This window comes from Durio zibethinus, chromosome 6, assembly GCF_047325235.1.
Source record: "Durio zibethinus cultivar Kanyao isolate XHJ-2024 chromosome 6, ASM4732523v1, whole genome shotgun sequence".
NCBI classification, from domain to species: domain Eukaryota; kingdom Viridiplantae; phylum Streptophyta; class Magnoliopsida; order Malvales; family Malvaceae; genus Durio; species Durio zibethinus.
In genome coordinates this window covers 23,492,934-23,518,930 of record NC_143167.1, presented here as the reverse complement: position 1 = coordinate 23,518,930, position 25,997 = coordinate 23,492,934, and the positions used below count along the sequence as shown (strand labels likewise).

The 25,997-nt window shown below is 31.2% G+C and overlaps 3 protein-coding genes across 4 annotated transcripts; 2 read left to right on the top strand and 1 right to left on the bottom strand.

Moving 5' to 3' along the window:
* The first annotated feature begins 613 nt into the window (after positions 1 to 613).
* On the top strand, positions 614 to 8,758 carry LOC111284911 (VIN3-like protein 2). Of its 2 annotated transcripts, XM_022874010.2 has the most exons (5): positions 614 to 1,186; positions 1,398 to 1,492; positions 2,730 to 3,408; positions 6,779 to 7,098; positions 7,306 to 8,758. In XM_022874010.2, exons 2-5 carry the CDS (start codon positions 1,474 to 1,476, stop codon positions 8,499 to 8,501), a joined length of 2,214 nt encoding a protein of 737 aa, XP_022729745.2. In that variant the 5' UTR covers positions 614 to 1,186; positions 1,398 to 1,473; the 3' UTR covers positions 8,502 to 8,758. The 2 variants fall into 2 exon arrangements, with proteins under 2 accessions (XP_022729745.2, XP_022729744.2); XM_022874009.2 differs by lacking the exon at positions 1,398 to 1,492 and having other exon boundaries at positions 1,003 to 1,186.
* A 783-nt stretch (positions 8,759 to 9,541) lies between these two features.
* Positions 9,542 to 11,261, top strand: LOC111285198 (ribulose bisphosphate carboxylase small subunit, chloroplastic-like). The gene is made up of 3 exons (XM_022874505.2): positions 9,542 to 9,912; positions 10,009 to 10,140; positions 10,734 to 11,261. Exons 1-3 carry the CDS (start codon positions 9,766 to 9,768, stop codon positions 10,974 to 10,976), a joined length of 522 nt encoding a protein of 173 aa, XP_022730240.2. The 5' UTR covers positions 9,542 to 9,765; the 3' UTR covers positions 10,977 to 11,261.
* A 4,739-nt stretch (positions 11,262 to 16,000) lies between these two features.
* Positions 16,001 to 17,595, bottom strand: LOC111286597 (uncharacterized). Its single transcript, XM_022876639.2, has 2 exons — positions 16,773 to 17,595; positions 16,001 to 16,332 (listed from the first exon to the last, which is right to left on the bottom strand). The coding sequence occupies exon 1, from the start codon at positions 17,461 to 17,463 to the stop codon at positions 16,804 to 16,806; it is 660 nt and encodes a 219-aa protein (XP_022732374.2). The 5' UTR covers positions 17,464 to 17,595; the 3' UTR covers positions 16,001 to 16,332; positions 16,773 to 16,803.
* Positions 17,596 to 25,997: the final 8,402 nt, after the last annotated feature.

Genomic DNA, 25,997 nt, shown 5'->3' with positions numbered 1-25,997 from the left:
AAAAATTGCAAAAATTATAAAAGAATTAAATAATTACAAATAATAAAAAAATTCATAAATGAAAAAATTACAAAATAAAACAAGAAAAATTCAAAAATGATAATTCATTCACACACTATAATTCAAAAAATGATAAAATATTTTTTGAACTAAAAAATAAAAAAAAGTAAAAAATATTGGGTGAGAAATTGATTATTTCAAGATTAAACTTTCCAAAAACGATGGAAAAAAAAAATGGTATTTCTGAAACAAATAGTATTTAATATCTTTAGAAGAAAAAGAAAAAGCCCTCCGACAATTGAGTGACTCGTTTAATTTTAGTAAAAAAAAAAAAATTCTTATTCTTTAAATAAAGATCTCGTTTAGTGGTATAATCCAAAACCACATTGGTGCTCCGAGTGGTAATTCCATTTTTATTCCAAAGGAAGCTCCAATGCAGTGAGAATGATTCGCCGGACAAGTCTAAGATACATACAATTTTTATCAATAATGAAAAAATAAGAAAACATTTAATACAAAAATTAATGTGAAATACCAACTTTATTTTCATTTAGTATCAACTAAAATAGAGTTGAAAAAAAAATTATAAATATCTTATCAGAAAAAAAAAAGGAAAAAGAAATTGTTTGATAAAAAAAACAAAAATAGAAGGAAATAACTTGAAGAGAGAGAAGAGAGACAGAGAGAGAGAGGCTGGAAAAGAAGATGACATGCAGCAAATGCAAGCAGCCACTTTTGCCCCTCCCTTCCTCTCTACTCTTAACTCTCTCAACCTCAACTTCGTCGCCTCGTATCTTTATTGGACTCAAAGCCGCTTTTCTCCCCATTTTTTTTTTTGGGTAATAGTATAATTTTTACCTTTCCTTTCTTTCCGCCTTTTCCTTCTCTTTTCTCTCTTTCATTAAGAATTAGAACAAGTCCTCCACTCCTCGAATCTCCCCTGAAAGAAAAGAAAAAAAAAAAAAAAACACTAGAATAATAAAAACCCGCAACAAAAAGAGAGGACCCATTTAATACTGCAAACAGAAAAATATATAGTATATTATTATCTACATATTATTGTTTTTTTTATTTTTTTATTTTTGAGATGAAAAGAGAGAAGGAATAGGAATAAGAAAGCCTTTCAACTCTCAACCCCAAGTCATGGATTCTTTTGTTGTGGCGGAATTTCAAGCATCCTTTCTTGGTATTTGTTACGCCTTATTCCCATCATCATCATCATCATCATCATCATCATCACCATCATCATCATCATGTTTCATTGTTTCTCCCTTTCTTTCTCTCTCCTTTCTTATCTGTTTTTTTAAAAGAAATTTGTTTATTTATTTTGTTAATACTATTTTTGTTTCTAATTAGTGTTTTTTTTAAGAGGAAGTTTCTGTCTTTTTTCGTTACAGGCTTCAAAAAGTTGGGGTTTTTATGGTAATGTGGGTGTTGTGTTGAGTGCTCTCCTATTATTCAGCTGTTGTTCCCATGGATTCCCATTTTCAGGGTAATTTTTTTTTTATTTTTCTTCTTTCTCATAATGTAAGTTCTTTTTGTTTTTTGGATTTTCTGGCTGATATGTAATCTGGGTATTCAATATTTTGTTTTGCTTTTGGTTTTTAGTTTATTGAAGATCTTAAAGGTTTGATCTTTCAAAGGACTCGCAATTTGAATGAAAATTGATTCTTTTTTTTTTTTTTTTTTTCATTTCTTGGTTTTGTGGTTCTGGGTGTTGATTAGAATTTTTGGGTTTCTCTGTACATCAGTAAAGAATTTTCCTTCATTATACTTATTTTTCAGTTAGATGATTCTTTCTTTTTCTGGAAATATGTTGAAATTTGAGATCATCTTATGTTTTGATCTTCTTCAGCATTTTGATATATTGGTTTCTTACAAATTTATTGTGGTGGGTGAATTTGACTGTTAATTTGCTTTCATTATGGATAATGCCTGTGGTGTCTTTTCTTTGCATTATTGCTATTATAACAATGCTTGATATAGATGTATATGATGAAGAACTAACCTTACGTTCTATCACGTCTTCATATTTAATGAGCACACTACCATCTTAAATAACCCCATGTGACAAACCTGATGAAAGTGAGGAGCCTGAGGTTTTACAATGTCAAATGGCATTGTGTTCAATCCCTTACTTGAGGCGGCTATGATGTCTTCCAGTATCCTATTATATTGAATTGTGCTGCAAACAATCTGCGGTATTTGATGTAGTTGGAACGTCCTTTTTAGTTGAGGTCAACTATTAGTTTTTCTGTTTCGGAACAGAGTGGATTGGAATATACTTTGATTTATTAAGTTTATTAAGACATCTAGTATATGGGTGATTCTAGTAGAGCTTCTTGAATGACTGTCATAATTGGTTAGTAACAGTAATTACCTAACAACAATTTAGGAGTATTAGCTGGTTCAGTTTGTTGTTTGTAAATTTCTTTATCTTTTTGGTTTTGTCATTGTGCGCATGGGGTGAAAGACTGCATTATTATTTCCTAGATGGACATGATAAACACAAGGATATTGTTGATATTTGGATCTGTGAGAGGTTATAACTTTATTTTCTTATCTTTATTCCTTTTTTTTTTAACTTTTATAAATAATTATGCAATTTCCTTGTTTATCATTTCTAACTTTTTGTCAAGTTGATATAAGTATTAGAATCTCTTGTTTTTCTGGGTAGCTTCTAATGCTTCCACTTGTTAACTTGCAAGTTTCTGCTCCCTTGCCTGTAGGAGTTGCACTTGATCCATCAAAATGTAGTAAATTGAGTATGGATGAAAAGAGGGAACTTGTCTATGAATTATCAAAGAGGACAAATAGGGCCTCTGAAATGCTACAATCATGGAGCCGTCAGGAGATTTTACAGATCCTATGTGCTGAGATGGGGAAGGAAAGGAAATATACTGGCTTGACCAAGCTGAAAATAATAGAGAACCTTTTGAAAATTGTAGGTGAAAAGAATTCAGGGGATCATGAGGGTGTAACACTTACTGAGTCGCAATCTTCCCCAACAAATGGCCAGAGAAATTTCAAAAGGCAAAGGAAAGCTGATCATCCTTCCCGACTGCCCTTTCTGGTGAATGATCTTGCAATCAATAATGGTGGAATTGATATGACCAATGCTATTTATTGCAAAAACTCGGCTTGTAAAGCTACCTTGAGACAAGAAGATGCATTTTGCAAGAGGTGTTCCTGCTGCATCTGTTGTAAGTTTGATGACAACAAGGATCCTAGCCTGTGGTTAATTTGTAGCTCAGAGCCTCCTTTCCAGGGCAATTCTTGTGGCATGTCATGTCATCTTGAGTGTGCTTTAAAACATGAGAAGTCTGGTATTCAAAAAGATAAACAACATGCTGGATTTGATGGGAACTTTTATTGTGTAGCATGTGGGAAAGTAAATGATTTGCTCGGGTAAATACTCCTAGTTGTTATTTATTCTCTCTCTCTCTCTCTCTCTCTATATATATATATATATATATATATATTACCTTTGTTTTTGTTTTGTCTGTGTGTTTCTTTTCTTTGGTATACTGTTCAGTGAGTTTGAGACTTTGTTTTCTCTTTTTTTTTTTTTTTTCTTTTCTTCTCTGTTTTGCTTTGGTGCTTTGCATATCTTTTGGTCCTTAGAAATTATGGATATTTTTCAACCACCATAAATGCTAGCACTTGATATGTACTAGTAATTTGTTTAAAGATCCTAAATTTATCTCTTTGATTGTTTCCATTTTGTACCTCATGGTTGTGATTCTATAAGCACTAGGAGATGATTGATTTGCAAATAACTTTTGCTGCTATCAGACAATATCAAACTTTCATCGATTGTATTCTGCAGCTCTGTTTAATCAGCTTTATGCTTTTAGTGTGTGTGTGTGTGAGTGAATGCACCTTGTTGTGGCTTATGCCCTATGGATAGTTTCTGTTCTCCATCTATTATTTTCCAATTTATTCTAATGTTATTTGTTGACAGTAATTTCAATTGTTTTGGCAATTCTGGCTCTGATGACAGAATCTTTAGCTTGCAGAATTTCCTTAAGTTTTCATTGTGATATCATGCAGGATTAGCTCGGAACTTTTAAATTTCAAAGGATAACATAAAGGAAACATTTCATAATGAGAGATGTTGATCTGGTTTGAAGGAGTAGCTGCATGACTGGAACTTCTGAATAAAATGAACCAAGATACTGGAATTGGATATTTGCTCTTAAAATCCAATAAATCTGACAATTTTTTAGATTGTTGCATGAATAGTGAGAGGTAATCTTTGAGTGTCAAGCAACATATTTAAAAACTTAACTAATGATACAAGTATTGGCAAATTGAAGGAAAATGCTTGTTCAAGATGCTCTCAGGTCCTTACTGACTTGAGGAGTTTGTGACGCAGATGTATAACTTGTAAAATTTATTGGAAGTTAGGCAATTTTCAATAATTTTATAATATTCATGAAAAATAAAAGGCATGTAGATAGCTGGAAAGTGGAACCCTCATTTTAAGTGGGTAAAAATGTACGCCATCTTATGTTGTTTCTTCTTCAGTCTAAACATAATATTCGGGGCCACATAGAATGTACTTGGTCTGAGGTCTGAAATAAGCCTGTCTGATAGCTTCCTCATGTAACATTTAATAAATTTATAAATCTTGAGTGCCTATCTCAGTTGCAAAATTTCATGGCTGTTCCTTCACATCATTTTCACCTTTGATTATTTTTAATAGATTATCCTGGCTTTTCATAGGGCTTTTATCGTATTTCTTATGTAATTGACAATGCCTAACTCTTAAATCTTTAATTCAATTATCATCTTACCTTCAGTAGGTGACTTCTCAAATTGTATTATGCTTGTTGTATATCTTACTGTATTCTCCGGAGAATTTCAGCATTCTATTAAACATCTCTGGCATGATATAGTTGCATAAAATCATGAATTCTGCATACTGGTTTTAGTATCAAGAAGTTTCATTTATTATCAAGAAGTTTCATTTATTTTGTGCTACAGACTGGCGCATGCACCATTGACATATTAATGTTCTAAAGTTTCAAAAAAAAAAATCAGTTGTACCATGCCAATTGAAAATATGTTAATTTTCCCTTCCCTTGGTCCTTTTGTCTGCTTTTCTGCTAGCTCTATGAGAATAAGCAATTAGTTGAATTACCTCCAAGCATAGATTGGAGTCATACTGCAAGAATTAGCAGTAAAATTATCAGTGCAATTCTTTTAGTTGAGTGAATCTAATGTTCATCTTAATTTTGCTAGATTGGTGTAAGATAAAAGTTGAATATTTTAACTCTGATCGGTCCGTTTGTTAAGTGTATTATAGTGTTGTTTTCTTTTCTATTATCTTCTAGAGCCAAGAGTATTTGTTATTGTAGTTTTAATTGCTTTCACTTGTTATCGTATGTATTGGCATTTTGACTTGTTCTTTTTTGTTATCACTTACAATTTTGTTTTGTGCATGTTTAACCAACAATGAGAGGGTTACTTTTCTTCTGTGAGTTTAAATGGTGCACTCTATTTTCTAAAGCATTTGGAATGCAAAAGTGCTAAAGTTACAGTTTTTATTTAATAATCTTTGTTTTTTCTTGATCACTGTATTTTCCAAGCACTATCATATTTAATTTTACAGAGTAGAGTTCGTGATTCCTGTGGCGTTTAGAAGATGTCTTATATGTTTCCAAGTTAATTTTAACTGATTTCTCCTTCAGGAGTTTATTTAAGTTTAGAAAATTTCATCTGTAAAGGTTATTACTTTGTCAAGATGAGGATGAAAGGCAATTGAGCTGTTTTTTTTAAGATTACTTGAATTCGGTTTTCAAGGAGTATACTACATTATGTCACATTTGCATATATGATAAGTCACATTTTAAAGATTTTATTTGGCATTCATTTTTGCCACTTCTTGCCTAGCTTTATACTTCTAGACTGGGATTATGCTCTTATGTAATGCTGTACTTTGGCCATGTAGTTTGATTCTCATGCTTTACAGTGTGAGCTAAAAGTATTACTTCAACTATTTGCTATTTGATGTACTAGGATAATAAAAACTTATGGCCTCCTCAGAGACAAAGTTGAATGAACTATAAATTGATTATTAAGGAAAATCAATACAATATCTCGTTAAATTACTTGTTATATTGTAGTAGTTATTCCGTATACTTAAGACCATCAGCAATTATATGTTTTATGAATCATGTTGCATGTGTTATGTGATTTGCTTTCTCTTTAACGCAGCACAGACACACCCAGAGACAAAAGGACAAAGAAATTTCTCCCTTTTCTCTATTTATTTACAATATTTCTAGAAACTCAAACCAAAGATATTGTTTCTTTGTGGAATTTTTGTTCTTATTATTATACATGTTTGTCACTCAGTAAATTGGTATACTTACAGTATTCTGTTGAATATTTGTGCATGTTTGAAATGTTGGTACTACATTCTGAAAGCCACTGTGGTGTGTCACTGAAGTTTCATTCATTGGTTTGGCTCTAAGCTCTAGAGAATGTTAGTTTATGAACCTTCTTTTATCAGAAAAACCTAGAATTCACTGTTGATAAGCAAAGCAGTTGAAATAATGGAAACTTTTTGTGTCAACTAAATTTGATATTGATACTCTAATAATGCCCCTTGCAACACTATATTAGGAAAAAGGGATGTAAACATAAATATACTAAACCAAAAATATTGATTATGTTAATTGTTAAATGATACTTTTGTTATTTATTTAACAAAGAATGTCAATAGACAGTCTGATCAAATCAGTTCCAAATACTTCCCATCTGCATTTAGGTGCTGGAGAAAACAACTGATGGTGGCAAAAGATACGAGGAGGGTGGACATACTCTGTTATCGCGTCTCTTTAGGACAAAAACTTCTTAATGGGACTGAAAAATACCAAAATCTTTTTGAGATTGTTGATGAAGCTGTTAAGAAGCTTGAAGCTGAAGTAGGTCCATTAACTGGTGTGCCTGTGAAAATGGGTAGGGGTATTGTTAACAGGCTTTCTTCAGGACCAGAAGTTCAGAAACTCTGTTCTTCTGCAGTGGAGGTACTGGACAAAATGCGTTTTGATGCTATCTCAAATCCTTCCCCAGATCATTTGATACCAGGTAATCTTTTACTTGCTCTCCTGATTAAATGGGTTTTCTATAACCTCATATGAAGTGTTAATCCTGTGTAATCTTTTACTTGCAGCAGAAGTTTTAACTTACTTTAATTTCAGTTCTTTACTGTGCAGTTACCTAACCTTCAAGTAAAGTTTTGATGGTATATATTTTGTTGATTTAGTGTATAAATTTGTCCTTCATTTTCACCAGGTTCAAGTTCGACTTCTCCATCTATTGTACGCTTTGAAGATGTTCGACCAACTTCCATTGCTGTGATTGTGGGTTGTGAAGAAACTTTACCCGGCAGTATTATTGGTTACACCTTATGGCATCGCAGGGTTCATGATAGGGATTACCCTGTTAAATCAACTTGTACCCTGTTTGTGCCAAATACAAGGTTTGTGGTCACAGGGCTGACTCCAGGTACAGAGTATAATTTCAAAATTGTCTCCTTTAATAGGACAAGAGAGTTTGGCCCATGGGAAGTTCCAATTTCAACAGCCTGTAGTGGGGAGGAAGTCCCAAGCTGCCCAGTGATGGAAAGAAGTCAAAGCCCAGCAACCAACTATAGCAGCCTTTCTAATCCATCTTCTGTGGAGGATGAAACTAATAACATTACTACGTATAGTGATCATACTGATGACCGGGCAGATAATTATGTGACATATTGCAAGGACGCTGATAAAATTGTTTCCACAAATCTATCTAAGGGTGCTATTAACTGCACTGTCCTTGGTGGAGATGGAACTCCAGCAGATGCAGTTTCTCTGTTGGGTGAGGAACGTGTCATGGAGATGGTTGGTCCTATGCCTGAATCTGTTGTCATAAATGTTGAGAAAAAGCACACATCGCAGGACCCAATTACTGAGGATACAAGCACTGATAATGGCTCTGATGCCCCAGTTCAGACTGGTACCGAGTGTGTGCCATTTGTGGGTTGCTCAGAAGCTGGTTTGCCCATTACTCCCTGCAGGATGGAAATAATTAAAGATGGACAAGGATGGAGTGGGAGATCTAAATCCAGCAACAAGGACCTAGAGAATGGGGCTGGGAAAGGAGAAGATCCCCAAGATGGCAGCACCTGGAAGAAGAGAAGCGGGGAAAGGCGGGACGAAGAATGTGTGGAAAATGGTCTCCCAGATACGGATTTTGAGCATTGCGTGAAGGTGATCAGATGGTTAGAGTGTAAGGGACATATTGAGAAGAACTTTAGACAGAAATTCCTCACCTGGTACAGCTTGAGAGCAACCCCACAGGAGGTAAGGATTGTGAAGGTCTTTGTTGATATTTTCATTACAGATCCAGCAGCACTTGCCGAGCAGCTTGTTGACACATTTTCAGATTGTATCTCAAGCAAAAAATCATCCGTGGTGCCCGCTGGCTTTTGCATGAAGCTCTGGCATTGACGTCAATGGATCATGCTGAGATTAAGTAGTTTTTGAGTGCAAACCTGCTCAGAGTTTGTGTTAAGCATAATTCTTTAGACCCATAACATTCTTCATATAGACTGTCACCATGATTTGTATTTACCATTAGCTTTTGCCATTCTTATGATTATGTAAGAATGCCAGAATTCTTATCCTTTTGTATAACATTTCATCGCTCATTCACTCAGGTTGTAAGTCCTAATGTTGTTTCAGTTTCATTCTTTATAATTTCCTTATATATGTCTCAAGCAAAAGTAATAGCAATCCAAGATCATAGTGTAATGGATGCGTCCACATTGAATGGCAGGCATTTTACCTAAAATCTCATTTTAAATTAAATATATTTGGCGAGGTTGGTATTTGGTAGTGCTTAGGAGGTGAGGTAAATTTTGAAAACTGGTCCCTATGTCGTACTCCTCTGTTTCATAAATAATACCGAGTTCGATTTTTTAAGGCAATTTTTTCATTTTTGGTCGTTGATCATTTATAAATTTTGTTAAACTAGCACAATCTTTTAATCAGTTACAAATATAATTTGAACCCTCTGGAAGTTCTAGTACTAATGTCTGGATTTTGACTGCCATGGTAAAATACTGGATTGTTAGACGTCAGCAGCTGTAGATAACTGTAGCTCGTAGTTTTACATAGGTTCTTCGGTTACTGAGGATCCTGTTGGCTCAACTGCCTTTTTTAATTTTGAGGTTGAAAGTTACCCCACTTCCCACATGCTGCAGCTGTATATAGTAAATAATTTCAACTTGGTACCATTATTACCGATATTAAATATATATTCAGCTGACGGAAACGCCAAAGGGATAGAAATGAATCATCTGTCATCCATAGTTTTGATTTCAAGTGGTTATGCTGACGTCCTCAACTTGGTATTATAGCGAAGACACCTCAGTGGAACCATTGGTCAGCGGGTCCCAACCTTTTTTTCCCTGCTTGCCAAAGCTACAGCGGGTGGTAATAGTAAAAAAAAAAAAAAGCAAAGAATTTGTGATAAAACCAAAGCCGAAGAGCCTCAAAGGCCCCTTCACTGTCTTGTACAAATCGTCTTCTCAGCAACTTTCTTTCACTTTAAACAAACCATACATCAGCTTACAGACATCAAGCCAACTTCTTTTGTGCTTTCATTTTTCCCATTTCCATGTCAACTTCCTCAAGATAAACTATTGTTCATTTATAGTCGGTCGTTTTATAGCTTATTCAATTTTCTTTGGACATCCAGCCCTGCTCCAAGATGTCTGCCGGAATCTTTGCAGCTCCACTCGCTGGTTCTGGCTATGTTGGCTTGAAAACCAATGTTCCAAAGCTGCTCCCATCTAAGGATTCCTTTGCATGGAGCCGGAAAACTGTTTCCAGTGGTTTAAGAATTCACTGCATGAAGGTACTGTGATGAGAGTAAAATATCTGGAAACTGCTCAACGTGTGATCTTATGTGTTTAGCTGCTTTCTAATGTGTAGTTGACTTTTGATTTAACAGACATGGAATCCAATCAATAACAAGAAGTTTGAGACGCTTTCTTACCTTCCACCTCTCTCAGATGACTCGATTGCAAAGGAAATTGACTACATGCTGAAAAAGGGGTGGATTCCTTGTCTTGAATTTGATGAGGTAATACGAACTATATATATATGTTCCTCTTACAGCTGCAATATTCAGAATAAAAACCTTTTTCGTTGTCCACAAATCAATAATCTTTTTTTGTTTAACTTATAAAAATTGCAATCAAAGTCCTTTCCATGCATCCCAGTCAAGCTATTCTCCTCGTTTCACTATGCATGCATCTCTGGATAATCATTTTTCAATCCATCGGCTATGCTTAAACAGAATTGGTTGCAGAAACCTTCTTGTTCTGGTTCAAGATCCCAGCTTACTACCTATCAACTTAATTTTTTTTCAGTGTTTTCTTCTCTCTGTACAGCCAGCTTTAGTGCTGCAACGGAAAAAAACCAAAATCAGATAACCAAGATCTAATTAAAGAAAAAAAAAACAGATTTTAAGAATTGATTTATGCTTGTCTCCATTATTATTACTTCATGAGAAAATTAGAGATCATTTCCTGGAATCCTTTTGTTTTTTAAAATACTATATTAGGAGTTATTGTGTGGTATTTGTTTTTTGTTCTTTCATTTTTGTTTACCGGGGTTTGCCTAGGTTCTAACAGTTCAAAAACTGCTTTCCTTTAAAAAAAAATAAAATATTAGGTGGGGACTGTCCACAGGGAAAATAGCAGAATTCCAGGGTACTATGACGGGAGGTATTGGACACTCTGGAAGCTGCCAATGTTTGGATGCAGCGACTCCTCTCAAGTTCTGAATGAAATTCAGGAATGCAAGAAGGCATACCCAAATGCGTATATCCGCTGCCTGGCATTTGACAATAAGCATCAGGTTCAGTGCATGGCTTTTGTCATTCAAAAACCGACAACCACCAGCAGCAACACCTAAAGCATAAATGGGGTTTTCCCATCATCTCCTCTCCTTTCTTTTACAGCTTTTCGTCGACTTCCCTTTTATTAATATATAATTAATATATGATCCCTCTTTTTCTGCCAATAAGATGAATGTTAAAAAGTGGGGTTGTTTCGTTGAGGTACTATTTCTGATATGCTTTTATATTATTATTGATGTACTGCGGCAGTCCGTGTGACATTTGATTAGCACATGGTTTTGGGCTTTCTTTTCAATGGGGGAAGAAGTAGGACCACCCAATTGACTTGGTTCCAGTTTTAACGTGCTTCCAACCAACTTTCTCATTATTCTAATACTAATAATTAATTAATTAATTAATTAATTAATTAATACACTATTCTTATATGATTTTTCCACTAAAAACCTTCAGCCTTTTGTGGTGGAAAATAACACGCTGCCTTGCAATTCAAGTATATGTTTGAAACCACAAAAAAAAAAAAAAAATACTAAAATAATCTCTAATTATCTCATTTTCTAAGATAAGTAATTAATGATTTTATTGTCCCAAATAAAATTTTATATCAGAATAAACTTATATTCCAAATAAAAGAAAATTAACTTTTTTATAATCAACACAGATTAGACTTTTTTCTTCCGTATGAAAACTGATCTCGCCTAATAACAAACCCAAAATTGAGAAAATGATTTATTGTAATGAGGCACTATTTTTTATCCACATGAAAACTAATTTGACTGAATTGTAAGACTCAATTAAAAAATATATATATATATATATTTATTTATTTATTCAAATGAGGCACGAAACAAAGCCTCTACGAAGTTCCGCGGGTTCTAATATCCCGTTGTTCTTCGGATATTTTTTCAGTAGCTCAACAGGAGAAGAAAACTTCCTGTTCATATTGCTCATGACCTGAGAATAAGAATTAAACTCTATGAGATCTAACGTTTCATTGTTTGATTTTTGCTCATGGATTGAGAATGAGAATTAAGCTCTATGAGATCTAATGCCCCATTGTTTGAATTTTTTTTCACGTAATACCCTAATGACGAAATCTAAAATTGAAAAAAATTTATTTCTTGATAAAGAAAAAATAATAATTGTTTTACTTCTTTCTCTCTCCTTTCCTCCTGATTCTTTCTCCCGACCCCACAATCCTAATCTGTTTCGACCATTATCCGATTAATGGTCCGATTGAATCAAGCCAACCGAGACCGAATTCAATAAGGCCGAAAACAACCCCAAAACTAGCCTAAATGGCTTGGCAGACCAAATGTAGCTCCAAATTCGATTTCTTTTAAAACCGTTTTGACCCATTTTAAGGTCGTTTTCGGACTTGCCGACCCCAAATACAACATGACTGACTTTCTAATGACCAGAGCAGACATGAGTCGAGGATGAAGAGTGAGAGGCAAGAGATAGAACCGGAAGAAAAAAGAAAAAGAATAAAAACAAAAACAAATATATTATTTTCATTGTTCAAGTATTTTTTTTTTTTAATTTTCAGATTGTGTCCACGTCATAAATAGTTGATTTTGCCATAACATTAAGCCGCATCCGCATCGTGGACAAAAAAATTCTACTGACATTGATCGTAACAGAAGCAACCTTCCATTTGGAATAAAAGCTTATTTTAATATAAATAAAAAATTAAAAGCTTATTTGAATATAATAAAAGTGAAATACTTCATAAATTCCAAAATAGTATCTGAAATAGGGGAGGTAGAAAACAACAAAAGGCATATATAAATGCAGAAAAAAGGTTCTGAGCATTCAACAAACGGCATGCAACACTCACAAATACAACATCCAAATCCGGCAGTTGTAATCACTTGGCACAATTAGATGCTACATGATAATACAATTATCAGAATTTCGAGAAATGAGTCACAAAAAGCACCATGCAAAGAGCTTAAAGCCTCACATGTAAATATAGATGTCATCCCTGATTCAATTTGGCTAAGAAGCCACTACAATCTGCAAAACACACCAACTATGATTAAAATCCAACAAAGTTTTACTCAAACAAGGTTCCTTTTTTATCAAGCCCCATCCCAAGGGCTCAAAAGTTTACCACCATATCTTGTATGTATAGGGAACCAGAATTTTCTAAGATTGACTTCCATGTAAAATATGATCTCTGCTAAAGCAATCACCTATCTATAAATTACTTTCTTGAAGGACATAGACGCAAATTTGAAGTGAAAATAGAAAACAATACTCATTCCTGGAAAATATGCCCAATTTTTAAATGGTTGACAATATTTAAACACATGGTAGTGAATTCTGAACCCTAGATTTTTTAACTTTCACTCCATGAATATATGAAAAAGAATTTCTTAGATCGTTAACATTGCACAGAGCACCCAACCAATTACAGTCATTTTTACATTTTTTTTTTTATGCAGCAACTTAAATGATACTCAATCGATCAGCTAAAACAAGTGAATGCCAAGTTACAATATAAATTGCAGACAAAAACACAGTCCTTGAATAGTTCTGGAGGATGCATCCTTGATTGCTGAGGCCAAAGTTAACAACCACATAAAAGAAGGATCAAGTCTTGACAAATCAAGATTAGCAAAGGCTTTAAAAACTGTGGAACATGACCTATGATCATCTAAAAGCTCAAACAAACAAGTGGTTTTTTAAGCTTACACTATTGACATTGTGCAATTTATGTGTCAATATTTATATATCAAGAAAAAGAATCAAGGATGTGTTGTCCAATGAAATCCCTTTATTGACCATGTTACCCCAAATGTAATAAAGGAAATCTATTTAATACAATACAAACGACATCATAGTAATTTTACGTTTTATGGGATCCGTTGTAATTTTAATATATTTAAGGGTATTTTAAATTATTCAAACTAATTTGTAATGCACGTTCTCATTTATCAAGTATTAAAGTCTAGCAGTAATTTATAAATACCAATTATTTCAGTTGTAGTAGTTTTTTATTATATCAACTAGTGAGTTTTGAGTTATTAGCATTTGATTATTGAGACAATATAAATTGAGATTTGAGTATGAGATTTTTCGCTGTTGGTTCTCTTTTGGATTTTAATATTCTCCCTCATTTTCTTGTGCTTGCTTCCTCTTTCCCTCTAATTTTTATTTGTGCTCTATTTCCTCTATCTTTGCCTTCCTGTACTACCTCATGAGAGGAAATAACAAAAGTTCAAAGACTGTCTTAGAGATAAGAAGAGTACCACTAAACTATATGCAACTGTTTTAAGTCAGGTAGAAAAAATAACCAGTCTTGATAAAGTAAGAGTGATGTAGGACAGCAACGTGATAAGAATTTGACTGTTTTGTAATCTGAAATTCTTGAGAACGCACAGAAAAATGGAAAAAGAAATGGGAACAAAAGGAAAGATCCGTAAGCTTCACAGCTTGGGTTACTAGGTTGCATCATAAAATCAAGAAAGAAATGAACCTATGCTACACACCTAGGATTTTCTTGATTGCATCACACAATCTAAAAGCATAACAATAGAAATTCTGATGTAAAGCTATATCTCCATAGAAAGCATGCATTGATTTGACGATATAGAATCCCCAATTCTAAAAGAATTAGTACTCCTAGTCGATATAGGACTTTAGAAAACATATTTACACTCCAAATAGAAAATTATCAAACTTTAAAAAAAAAAAAAAAGAACAGTGAAATCCAAACTCAGATCCTAAACCCTAATACAAATGTAAAATACCAAAGATAACTCTAAATCTACAAAATATTACAATTAAGCCCCATAAAATCTTAAGTTAGTTAATTCCTCAAAGTTGAATACACATGGTAGAAATTTATATTGATGAAAACTCAGATAGAGCTCCCAACATAGTATGTGTCCAGGTGCTAGGCTGTTGGCTCAGACTCAAAAAGGATTCATAGTCTATTGGAGTGAGTGTTGGACACGGCTATGCGTCCAATACAGGTACATTCAAATGTTCTCAAATTTTCCTTATATTTGAAGGATCAAAGCCCCATTCTCCACTTTGAGATATCTAATATGTGTCTGACTTGAGTATTTTAGGAAGTGATAAATTGAAATATTTCATATGTATATATAACAAGGTATATAATATATCCTCTAACCATTAAAGAAAAAACCAATAGATATAACTAATTTGAGATTCTACAAACTTATAAGGCTTATATGCAACCTATTTGTTTTCCAATCTTCTCCTCCACCATTCAATGGTGTTAGCATGGTGTTTGTAAAGTGCCAATTTTGGGTTATGTTCGTAGGCTAACATGTTTATATTATCTTGGAGAAAAGCTTGTTCACACCAACTGGAGAAAAAAGAAAAGCAAACTTAGATTTGTAGGCCTAGCACACAATTACTCAAGTTAAAGAAAGTCTAAGCAACATGGCGTATACTGCATAATATTTTCGCTCAAACTTTCTTGCTGCTACATCACAAGCTCTAAAACTCCAGATCTTTCACTTGATTGACCTATGTGCCATCAAAAAACATTTTTTAAAACAGTCAAGTTCTCTAGCTTCGGGCACTGGCTGCTACTAATCTAAAATATTAAGCTCATCTCCACCATGATCATCTGAATCACCAGGGAAAACTAATACACACTAATAGGAGCCATATATAAGCTCATAAGGACAACGGATGATACAGGAAGGAAAAGAGTTGATAGGGCTAGGGAGATTACACAAAATTATATTTTGTAATATTGTTATATATTATGATTTTTAGTGTAGTTCTTTAAATAGGATTTAGAATATTCTAGATTGTTTAGGCTATTTTGCACTATTAATTATCATTTTACTTAATTTCTCTAGTATTATGGTGTTGAGGCTATAATCGGAGTTTTGCAAGATATTAGGGGTTTAAAACAGTCCTTACCCAGATTAGAAGTGCCATTTTTTATGCCACTAGAAATAGTAGGAATCCACATATATCAAGGCATTATTTCTATTGAGATATGGAATTATTCTTGGAGAATTTCCAGAATTATAGCACAGGGAATTGTGTGATGCACTAAACTGATTCATAAGAACTACATTCCTCGTCTGGATTCTTGTGAAAGCATAGGAAATTTGAATAAAAAATTAGAATTTGGATACAAAAGACAGCTAGTAACATGGACATCCTATACCATGGAAACTGAGTTCCAAAAATCTGCCTTCATTTAATCTAAAAGATACACCTTATCATAGTACATCAAGTAAGTCAAGCACATACGCTGTCAATTATGCACCTTGTAACTAACTCACCAAACTTTAACATTTTCAAATATGAATGCTGCTTGACATCATTCTGGCACCAAGTATCATTAAATATATGCCTTGCTTTTCATGCCAGCAGTCAAAATGGATGACCATCCCCGGTGCTAGGAAGATGACTAACCTGCATGGAACAGCAACTTGGGATAGACTAAGCTTCAAAATAACAGACACAGACACTTACAAAAAGTTGTAGTAGGATAATTACACTTCTAAATCCTAAAATATGCTCAAATTTTTATTCAAAAGAGCAACAACTCAGATTGTACAGTAACTCTAATAAGAACTCGAATGCCAGAAACCAATTTATTTGCTATGGCAGCACATGCTGAATTTCCTTAGAGCTAGTTACTTTCAACATTAGTCTTCCTAGTAGTAATACTAATAGGAATGGAAAATCAAACAATACAACTTAAATATGGAGTGATTCCAAGTTCACTAATTAAACTGATAAACCAACAAGCATTCACTTACAATAACACAAAAACGAGAAAACCCAAGAAAAGGAAAATCATGAAACGAAATAACATCCAAATCAGCAGTCACAAAACCAAAAACCCTAACCTTGAAAATGCTTTCAATCGATTAATGAATTCTAACGATTGCGCTCTGCGGGCAATGGACGATTAAACCCGCCTCTTCGATTCATATACTGCCTAGGCTGCCGCTTAGTCACAGCCCTAACGCCACTAACATCAGCCCCAGGCACATGTTTTCCTTTTGTGGAATCAAAACCAAATGGAATCCCTAACTTCTTCATCATCTCCATCTCATCCTCGTCCCCACCATCTCTATTCTCATTCTCATTCTCATTATTTTCTTTCTTTTGCTGCTGCTCTTTAGCTATCCCGTCCACAAAATCCGACACTGCCTTTTGCCTATCCTTCTCCCTCTCCTCGCTTTCGTGACGGTGCCGTTTTCTAGGCGGCTCCGCTGATGGTGTTCGGTGCCGGTTCCGGTGATGACGGTAGGAGGAGCGCTCCGGGGAGCGCGAATGAGAAATGGAGCGTGAACGGTAGAGTTCGCGGTCGGCGGAACGCGTGTGAGAGCGGGCGTGACGAGACCGGGTGCGCTCCGGTGTATGGGATCTCTTGCTGCGGGGCCGTTCTCTATCTCTGTCTCTGTCTCTGTCTCGATCTCGGTCGCGTTCGCGGTCATCTCTGTCGCGTCGGCGTTCTCTGTCGCGGTCACGTTCACGTTCTCGGTCTCGGTCTCTGTCACGGTCCCTCTCGCGTTGCCTGTCGCGATCTGACATTGTGAAGGATAGCGGTGGGTGTGGACGGAATGGCGTCTAGTACTTCCCGTTGGAGCCAAGTGAGTAAGAATTTTGGGGAGGGCAATTTTATAAATCCTGGAAGAGGGAAAGGAAAACCCTGTGGTTTTAACCTTTTCGAAATAATAAATAAATACTATTTTTTTATGAAACAAAATAAATTGTAATTAGTGTTCCTAAATGCATTTCAGTCTTTTCCTTTTATATCCCAATTTTTTGTAAAAAACTTTTTGCAAATAAAATTACTTTTTTTATACAAAATTTTGAAAATAAATTTTGAGAAAGTCATAAACTTTTTTTGAAAATAAATTTTTAAAAATTATAAATTTTTAAAAAAATGAATTTTTGAAAAGTTAAATTTTTGAAAAGATTTATAATTTTTTTAAATTCATTTTCGAAAAATTTGACATTTCAAAATTTTATTTTCAAAAAATTATATGATATTTTAAAAATTTATTTTTGAAAAGTTATAAAATTTCATAAAGTTATGAAGAAAATAATTAAGTAGGTTTACTTTAAAAAAATTAAAAAAAAATTGAGATGTGAAAAAAATAATGATACATTTAGCAGCACTAAATTGTAATTAAGAATTAAGTGTTTTTCTCTCTTTCAGTTTCTATTAAGTGTTTTTTTCTCTTTTAGTTTCTATAATGTATTTGGTGAGCCCTTAGCTGAAGAACCTGTTTGGATTGATATATTGAAGTATTACCATTGGAACAAGATTTTTTAATATTTTATTATGGAATGAAATAAGATCATGCATTTACAGTAAATTTGTCTATAAATCGGGTTGGTCTAATCAAATTGGGTGATCCATTTAAAATTTTGCTAAAAAACTTTGCAAGTTAGTTCGCGAAGTTAAAAATTTCGACAAATTTATAAAAATAGATTAAATATCATAAATAATTTTTAATTTATAATAAAATATTTAATATGAAATATAATTTAAAAAAACTCTAATATGATATTAAATTATAAATTTATTTACTAATATTATATTTATTTTTAATGTGACAAATTTTAAATGATGACAGGTAAAGCACAAATAACATTGTACTAATCAATAAGTTTATAATTTATGTATTACATTTGAAATTTTTAAAATTTATGTATTTTTATTTTTGCTTTTCACACTCCAACTTTTTTTTTTAATTTTTTTAAGTGAAATTATTTAATTAACTTTTTTTAAAATTTTTTTAAGTGAAATTATTTAATTATCTTTATCATAATTTTTTTTAGAGTTTTATAATTTTTCATAAACAAATTTAAGGAAAATCATATAATTATATAATTTTTCAAAAATTAATTTTTGAAAAGTTATAAACTTTTTTGAAAATTTGATTTTCTAAAAATTCATTTTTAGAAAGATTTATAATCTTCAAAAATCTATTCTCAAAAAATTATATGATTTTCAGAAAATTTATTTTCAAAAAAAATTTATGACTTTCTAAAAATTTACTTTTAAAAATTTATATAAAAAATAATTAAATAATTTCACTTATAAAAATTAAAAAAAAAAGATATGAAAAAAAAATAAAAAACTGGAATACAACTGTACTTAAAATAAAACGTACTACCTTAAAAATATTAATTATTTTAAAATCTTGGGCTAGATCCGAACTCCGAAAACCTTGTTCAAGATATAGACTGACAAAGCCCAGCCCTAGCTCTTGAACTCAATCAAATTATTCGTTAAATATTCATGCATTTACAGCAAACAAAATTGTTTCGTCGTTTGGTTTAGTTAAGATATTATTGTAAGTATTTGATTATCGTGTTAAATTCAAAAGCAATATTCTTTAAACAGATTAGAGAAATTTCATAAAATTTTAAAAATATTTTTTAAGTAAAAATTTTTGTATTAAACATTTATCAACTTTCAGCGTCCTTTTGGCAAAAAAAAAAAAAAAAATTCAACATCCTTTTTTTTTTTCTCATGATAAACCATTATTAATGTGTACTAAATTTACATTGGGTGATTTAAACATAATGTAAATTACAACTTAGTTTAAAATTAACAAATTAACATAAAGAGAAATACGTATTTTTTAAATAATATACACTAATTACTCGTGGGACAATCTCATTCATTAGAAAATTGTGAACCTTTTAATCTTTGAAAGATTTAAAAATACATATAATCCTAATTTTTAAAAAAATCTTTTTCTTAATTTGTTTGAAGAAGGATTTATTGTTCAAATCTAAGATTTTTTTATTAATGTTCATTTTTTTGTCTTTCAAAAGTTAATTTTTTTGTATGTTCTAACTTCTAACAAATAGAATTAGAGAAATCTTTCTTACACTGTATAGAGAAAATCATTATTTGCTATGTGTGAAAGACAAAATCATTCTTACACTGTATAGAGAAAGATAAGCCTGTAGAAAAATGTTTTATAAAGGGAAAAACTGATTTAAAAAAACAAGTATTTCAAATTCTCACAATGGGATAATTTGAGATAAGCATTGTTTTCAAGGTAATGTGATGGTTCTGAGGTAATTTGGACTCAGTATATCAAATGAGATTAATTTATAACATGATTAATGCTAAATAGGAGCATTTCACTTATAATTTTTTGGTATAATTTTTAATTGTTTAATTATTTTAAAAAATTATGTAATGATTCATCTCTTATAAATATGATTTTTATATAAAATTTTGATGAACTCAACTTAATTTTAAATTATAATTTATTGATGATGTTTTTGGTGTCTCAACTAGAAGAATGTGAGGTGAGATTGAAGGAAAGATGGCTTAAACCTATAGCCAAAAAATACAGTTAGAGGGCACTGAAATTATTGCTCTGGCGCATGTTTTGACACTCAAATCAGTGATGTATCTAGGATAAGGGTAATGAAGAAAGGAAGGAGAAAGGCAAAACAAGGAAGAAGGTGAAGTGTATGTGAGAAGTTTTAGAGGAATGAAAGCCTAGGTGTAAAGTATGGGCATGCCCTATGTACTTGGCTTTCTCACTACCTTATATATAAGATCATGGGCGGTGATATGATTAAAATAGTTGACAGTTAATTAGATGTATACTTTGTTATAATATATTAGTCTAGAGATTTAATCATTAGACGTAAAAAATTTAAAAATACGGAGAGTCATTATTAATATTTTTTAAGGTGTGATTGATCACCTACAATTTTTTTTAATAAAATAATAAAATAAATTTAAAATTTATTAAAAAGATAATTTGGTCTATCAAAACAAGATTTGGTTTAAGAGTCAGTTATGTGTAGAGAAGAATTAGTAGTTTCACAGCGCCCATAAAATTGGTATCAATTAATTGTGCACTATTTATAATTTTGGATGAAAATATTTTTATATAAAATTTAATTATAATTTTCTTCATTTTTAAGAAATAAAATCAATTAAAAATCTTTATTTAGAAATATTGTGAACATTTTTTAAATAAAGAAAATACCTTAAATTATCTAATATAAAAATCAGAATTTGAAGATAATTGTTTTTGTCTAAGATTTATCACAACATTTCTTTAAAATAAAAATAATATTCTTAGAAAATAATAATTATTGGTAACTTTCCAACATCTAGGTACGATACCAAAAATTATATTTTTCAAAATTATATTTTGAATTTATTTATTTATTTTTAAAATTAATTTTAAAAAATCAAATGATTAAATAACTAACTTAAATATCAATAATTAAAATAAAACATATATAAGAAATAAATATAAATATGGATGTAAATGTGTGCCCTAAATGATAGTGAGATGCGAATTTAAAATTGAGTTCTTAAATATAAAAAAATCATATGAACTGTTCAACCTTTAGGCAGAGTTAGGATGTGATTTTTTATATTTAAAATCTCATTTTTATTTTTATTATTTATTTAATTTTATTATTTTATAATACGAAATTATATGAAAATTTTTAATGAAATAAATTTCCTAAATACCTCATCATTTAGGCAACATTCAGAAACATATTATTTCATGAAGTTAATTTTCATACAAATCCCTAAATTTTATGATGGTTTCGAGGTTTTGGTTGGATTTAGTGTTTTAATTTCCTAAGGTTTTCAATTTCATCTAAGAATTTGGGTTTTGGGTTTCACTTAAAATTTTAGAGTTTCATGTAAGGTTTTAATTTTAAGGTTTCATTTAGGGTTTTAATTTTAAGGTTTCACTTAAAGTTTTAAGATTTCATTTTTTTAATTTTAGGGTTTTAATTTTATTTAGGGCTTTAAAAATTTGTGAACTTCTTTAAAAATCTCCAACATCTAGGTAGATTTTCGAAATAAACTCATTTTTATGATTTTCAAAAATTAATTTATATATATATATTCCTTTTCATTAAAAATTTATTATTATTATTATTATTTATCTTTTATTATTTTTATTTCTAATATTTAATAATTCTTCAATATCTAGGTAAAATTATTTTTATTTTTATTTTTTAAAAATTTGATTTTGAACTCCCTCCGACATTTAGACAGATATTTTAAAATTGTTATTGTTATTTATTTATTTATTTATTATTATTATTATTATTATTATTATTATTATATTTTAGGATATAAAAAAATGCAAATAATGACTAAATTGCATCAAATATAAACTAAAAAAAACAGAGAAAACATGGGCATTTGAGCTAAATGACTAAACCATATGCCTATGCCAAGCAAAATGACTAAACCATATGTCTATGCCAATGTAGAAACATACTTAAAAAGTGAAGTTTTGGACTTTTTTTTTCTTAACTATGCACAATTAAAAGTAGTAAAGAATATTTAAATGGAAGCCATGACCGTGAACGATTACTAGTAATAAAGAACATTAAAATGGAAGCCATAAAAAGATTGAAGTTTTTGCTTCTATAAAGAAGCCGTTTGTAGAAAAAAAAAAAAGAAAAGAAAAAAACATTTATGAAACTAGGATGAAGTTTTAAGCTTCAGTGAGCAACCTTTTTCCCTAACATCTGTTTTACGCCCTTTTTTTGTTAAAAATAAAGTCCTCCACATACAACCAGAAGAAGAAAGATAAAAGCATTCAAATATATACGAAGCTAGCATAACAGAAAAAAAAAACCAACCTCTCACTTTTGCTTTTTTTCTTGTTTCTTTTTCTATTTTGGTTTTCTTCATTCACACATGCCTTTCTTTTATTTATTTATTTATTTATTTTTGGTTGTTATTGGTTTGAACCTTCATTCTTTTTTTTTTTTTTGCTTCATCTTCACTCAATTTTTTGTTCTCATTCCTAATGGTTTTTTTTGTTTTAATTTTTTTTATGTTTTCTACTACTTGTATTCTCTTTTGCTTTTTTTTTTTTTTTTTTTTTTGCTTTTTCTTCATTGCTGTCATTTTCTCTCTGGTTTGGTTGTTTTTCTATAATTGGGTTTTTACTTAATGTTGGTTTTTTTTTTTTGTATTCATACCTTATCCTACCTAGTTTTTCTGCTAGTTTTTTCTTTTGCTTCTCTTTTTTTTTTGTAATTTTTGCTTAGTTTTTTCACTTTAGTTTTTTTTTTTGTTGCTGCCTCTTTCAATTTTTTTGGTCTTCTTCATTTTCCCTTTTTGTTTGTCGCTGCTTCATAATTTTCTACCTTACAGTTTTTTCTTCCCTTGGTTTGTGCCTCTAGTTTTTTTTTTTTGTTGCCACTTTGCTTCAACATTTTTCTCATTCAAACTGTGCATTTATCTTCAGTTTTTAATTTTAATTTTATTTTTTTTTACGAATGCCCCATGCTACCACCCACATTGCCCTATGTTACTAAAAGAATGCAAGCTTTAATTTTAGTTTTGCCTTTTCACTTGTGTAGCAAACCATGTAAGGAGGCTTTAAGCTTCATGCAATTCTCATGCATGCACATGTATTTTTGCTATCTTTGTTTTCCTCACGTGTTAAAACAAATAGGCTTGTCCATTTTGTGGCCATTCTTCATTTTATTCTCTTTTTTTTTTTTTTTTGGTTTTAGGCTTTCAAACTTTTATTTGGTTTAGCCAAGCTTTTTGTTATTTTGGTTTTGTATTTATTTATTTATTACTTTATGTTGTTATTTTAAAGGTATTTTAAAGATTTTTTAAAATTTTTTAAAATTATTATTATTATTATTATTATTATGTTTAATGACCAACAATGGGTTATTAGTGGGCTTTAAGGATGGGCCTTTTTATTAAGCCTTTCATTGGACCATTTTAGGTATTATTCGGGCCCATACAATGAACCTCACATGGGGCTTACATTAGGTCTTATATTGAAACATTTAAAATGAACCGTGTAATGAGCTCGAAAAGTGATGACTAAAGCCCAATTACAAGGATAAGCACAGATTAAAATAATAAAATATCTCCCACAAAATTATGTTTATGGTTGCACTATTCTTGATCCTCAGAAATATGTAAAGATATAGATAATAATTTTGTCGATGTTATTCCAAAGGTGTTTTTCTTTGTGTTTTTGTGTTTTTTTTTAGTTGAAAATTTCATAAATTATGAAAAATTATTAAGATTGATACACAAGTTAGCGAATAAAAATGACTGGGACTAAGTTGCAAACCAAAAATAGAGATGACTGGGACTAAACCTTAAATTGGGAAATAAAAGATGATTGGGATTGAATCGCTTGAAAAATAAAAAACAATTAGAATTGAGCCACAAGTTAAGAAACAACAAAGATCGGGATTGAAACGCAAACTAGAAAATAAAGATAACCAAGATTGAGTTGCAAGTCGAGAAATACCAATGATCAAAACTAAATCACAAGTCAGGAATAAAGAAAAATTGAAATTGAACCGTAAGTCAAAAAATAAAGATTACTGGAACGGAGTCACAAATCAAGAAACAATGATGATTGGCACTGAAATTGCTAGTTAGGAAATAAATATGATCAGGATGAAATCGCAAGTCAGAAATTTAAAAATGATTAGGACGAAAATCGTAAGTTAGAAAGTAAAAAAGACTAGGATGAAATCAATAGTCAAAAAATAAATATGACCAAGAGAGTCAAAAAATAAAAATGATCCGGATGAAACCGTAAATCAAAAAATAAAGATAACTGGGATGAAGCTATAGGTTGAGAAACAATGATGACCAAGGATAAATTTTCTTTTTGAGGCTAATGAAACTTTGTTTTGAAAAACATTATAATTTCATTTAATTCTTTTTATAATAAACCTTCACATAATTTGTCAAAAGAATGTATGCAATACATGTGACTTTTATAACAAATTTGAATAGTAAAAATGTAATAAATGATTTATACCATGCATTTCTTGATCGTATTAACTCAAAGTTCAAGATTAGTTCAGCTCTTTCAAGCCTTAGAGGCTGCCCCAATATCTTCCATCTTATTTTTTTCTTTTTTTTTTCTCTATCTTTTTTTTGACAAATACCTTTTGTGACCCTTACTTATCTGAAAACTTCTTCCAAATTATTTTTTTAGTCATTCTTTATATCCGTCAATTGATTCTGGTTTCCTTTGTTGTTATCTTTCACTCTTCTTTTTGAGTAATACATATGTTTATTATGAGCATTATCAATAATTATCCTAAATTCTTATGACAAATGTAATGATTTCAAAGTTCATAGTTGAGTATGGGCTTTAATCAATGATGAGAATTTTATTTTGGTTTGGAAAAGAAAAGATAAGTCTATTGAAACACAAAGGATCAAAAAATTTAAAAGGTATTTAAGGAAATCAAATATCATTTCTTCAAATAATGAACTTTTGACAAGCTAAGTCAATTCAAATAAGATTTTTTCTTAAAAACTCATTACACTGGCGATCTTGCTATATTTAAACTCTTATAACTAATCCTTGCCTTGCGACTTATAACTAATGGAAACTTGCCTCAGCCTTATTCCTTTTACCTTGTCTCTGATCTAATTTGGTTTAGTAAAGTAGAATCTAGCATTTAAAGATACCTAAGTCAAGCTTGAGACTTCTCTTTAAAATGGGACAGATTTGATTAGATGATCAATCGCACCTAAACAAAAAAGATTGGTGATGACTCCTAAGTCTATGTTTAGCGACAGGTCCACACATCTATACGTTATGACAGTTTGATGACTCCACGGAGAAAATTAAGAATCAGGTCAGTAAATAATTTCCTGTTATCCAAGCTTAACTTAATAAATTTAAGATTTTTTTCCTTGTTTGTATTTTATTTATTTTTTTCATTTTATTTATTTATCATTCACATACACATGCATAACATAAGCTCTACACCCGAGTTTTATCCCTTATGAGCAAATAAAGTACCTACGCCTTTATAAGATTTTATGTCTCCACATGGGCTAATGAAAAATTTTCACTCAAATTAAACTTTTTTTGTTTGTAGTTTATAATGGGTAAGAATTTGGGTGCTTTACTAGTTTATAATAGATAATGATGTAAAAAATAATTTAGGAACCCTTAAATTATCAATTCTTTGAACCTAGCATGTAAATAAATCCTAAGGGTCTGAACCTATGTTAGAGCCATGCTTTCCTTTATGTTAGAAAACCCTAAATAGAACATATGATGGGATATTTATTTTGCTTGTAAATT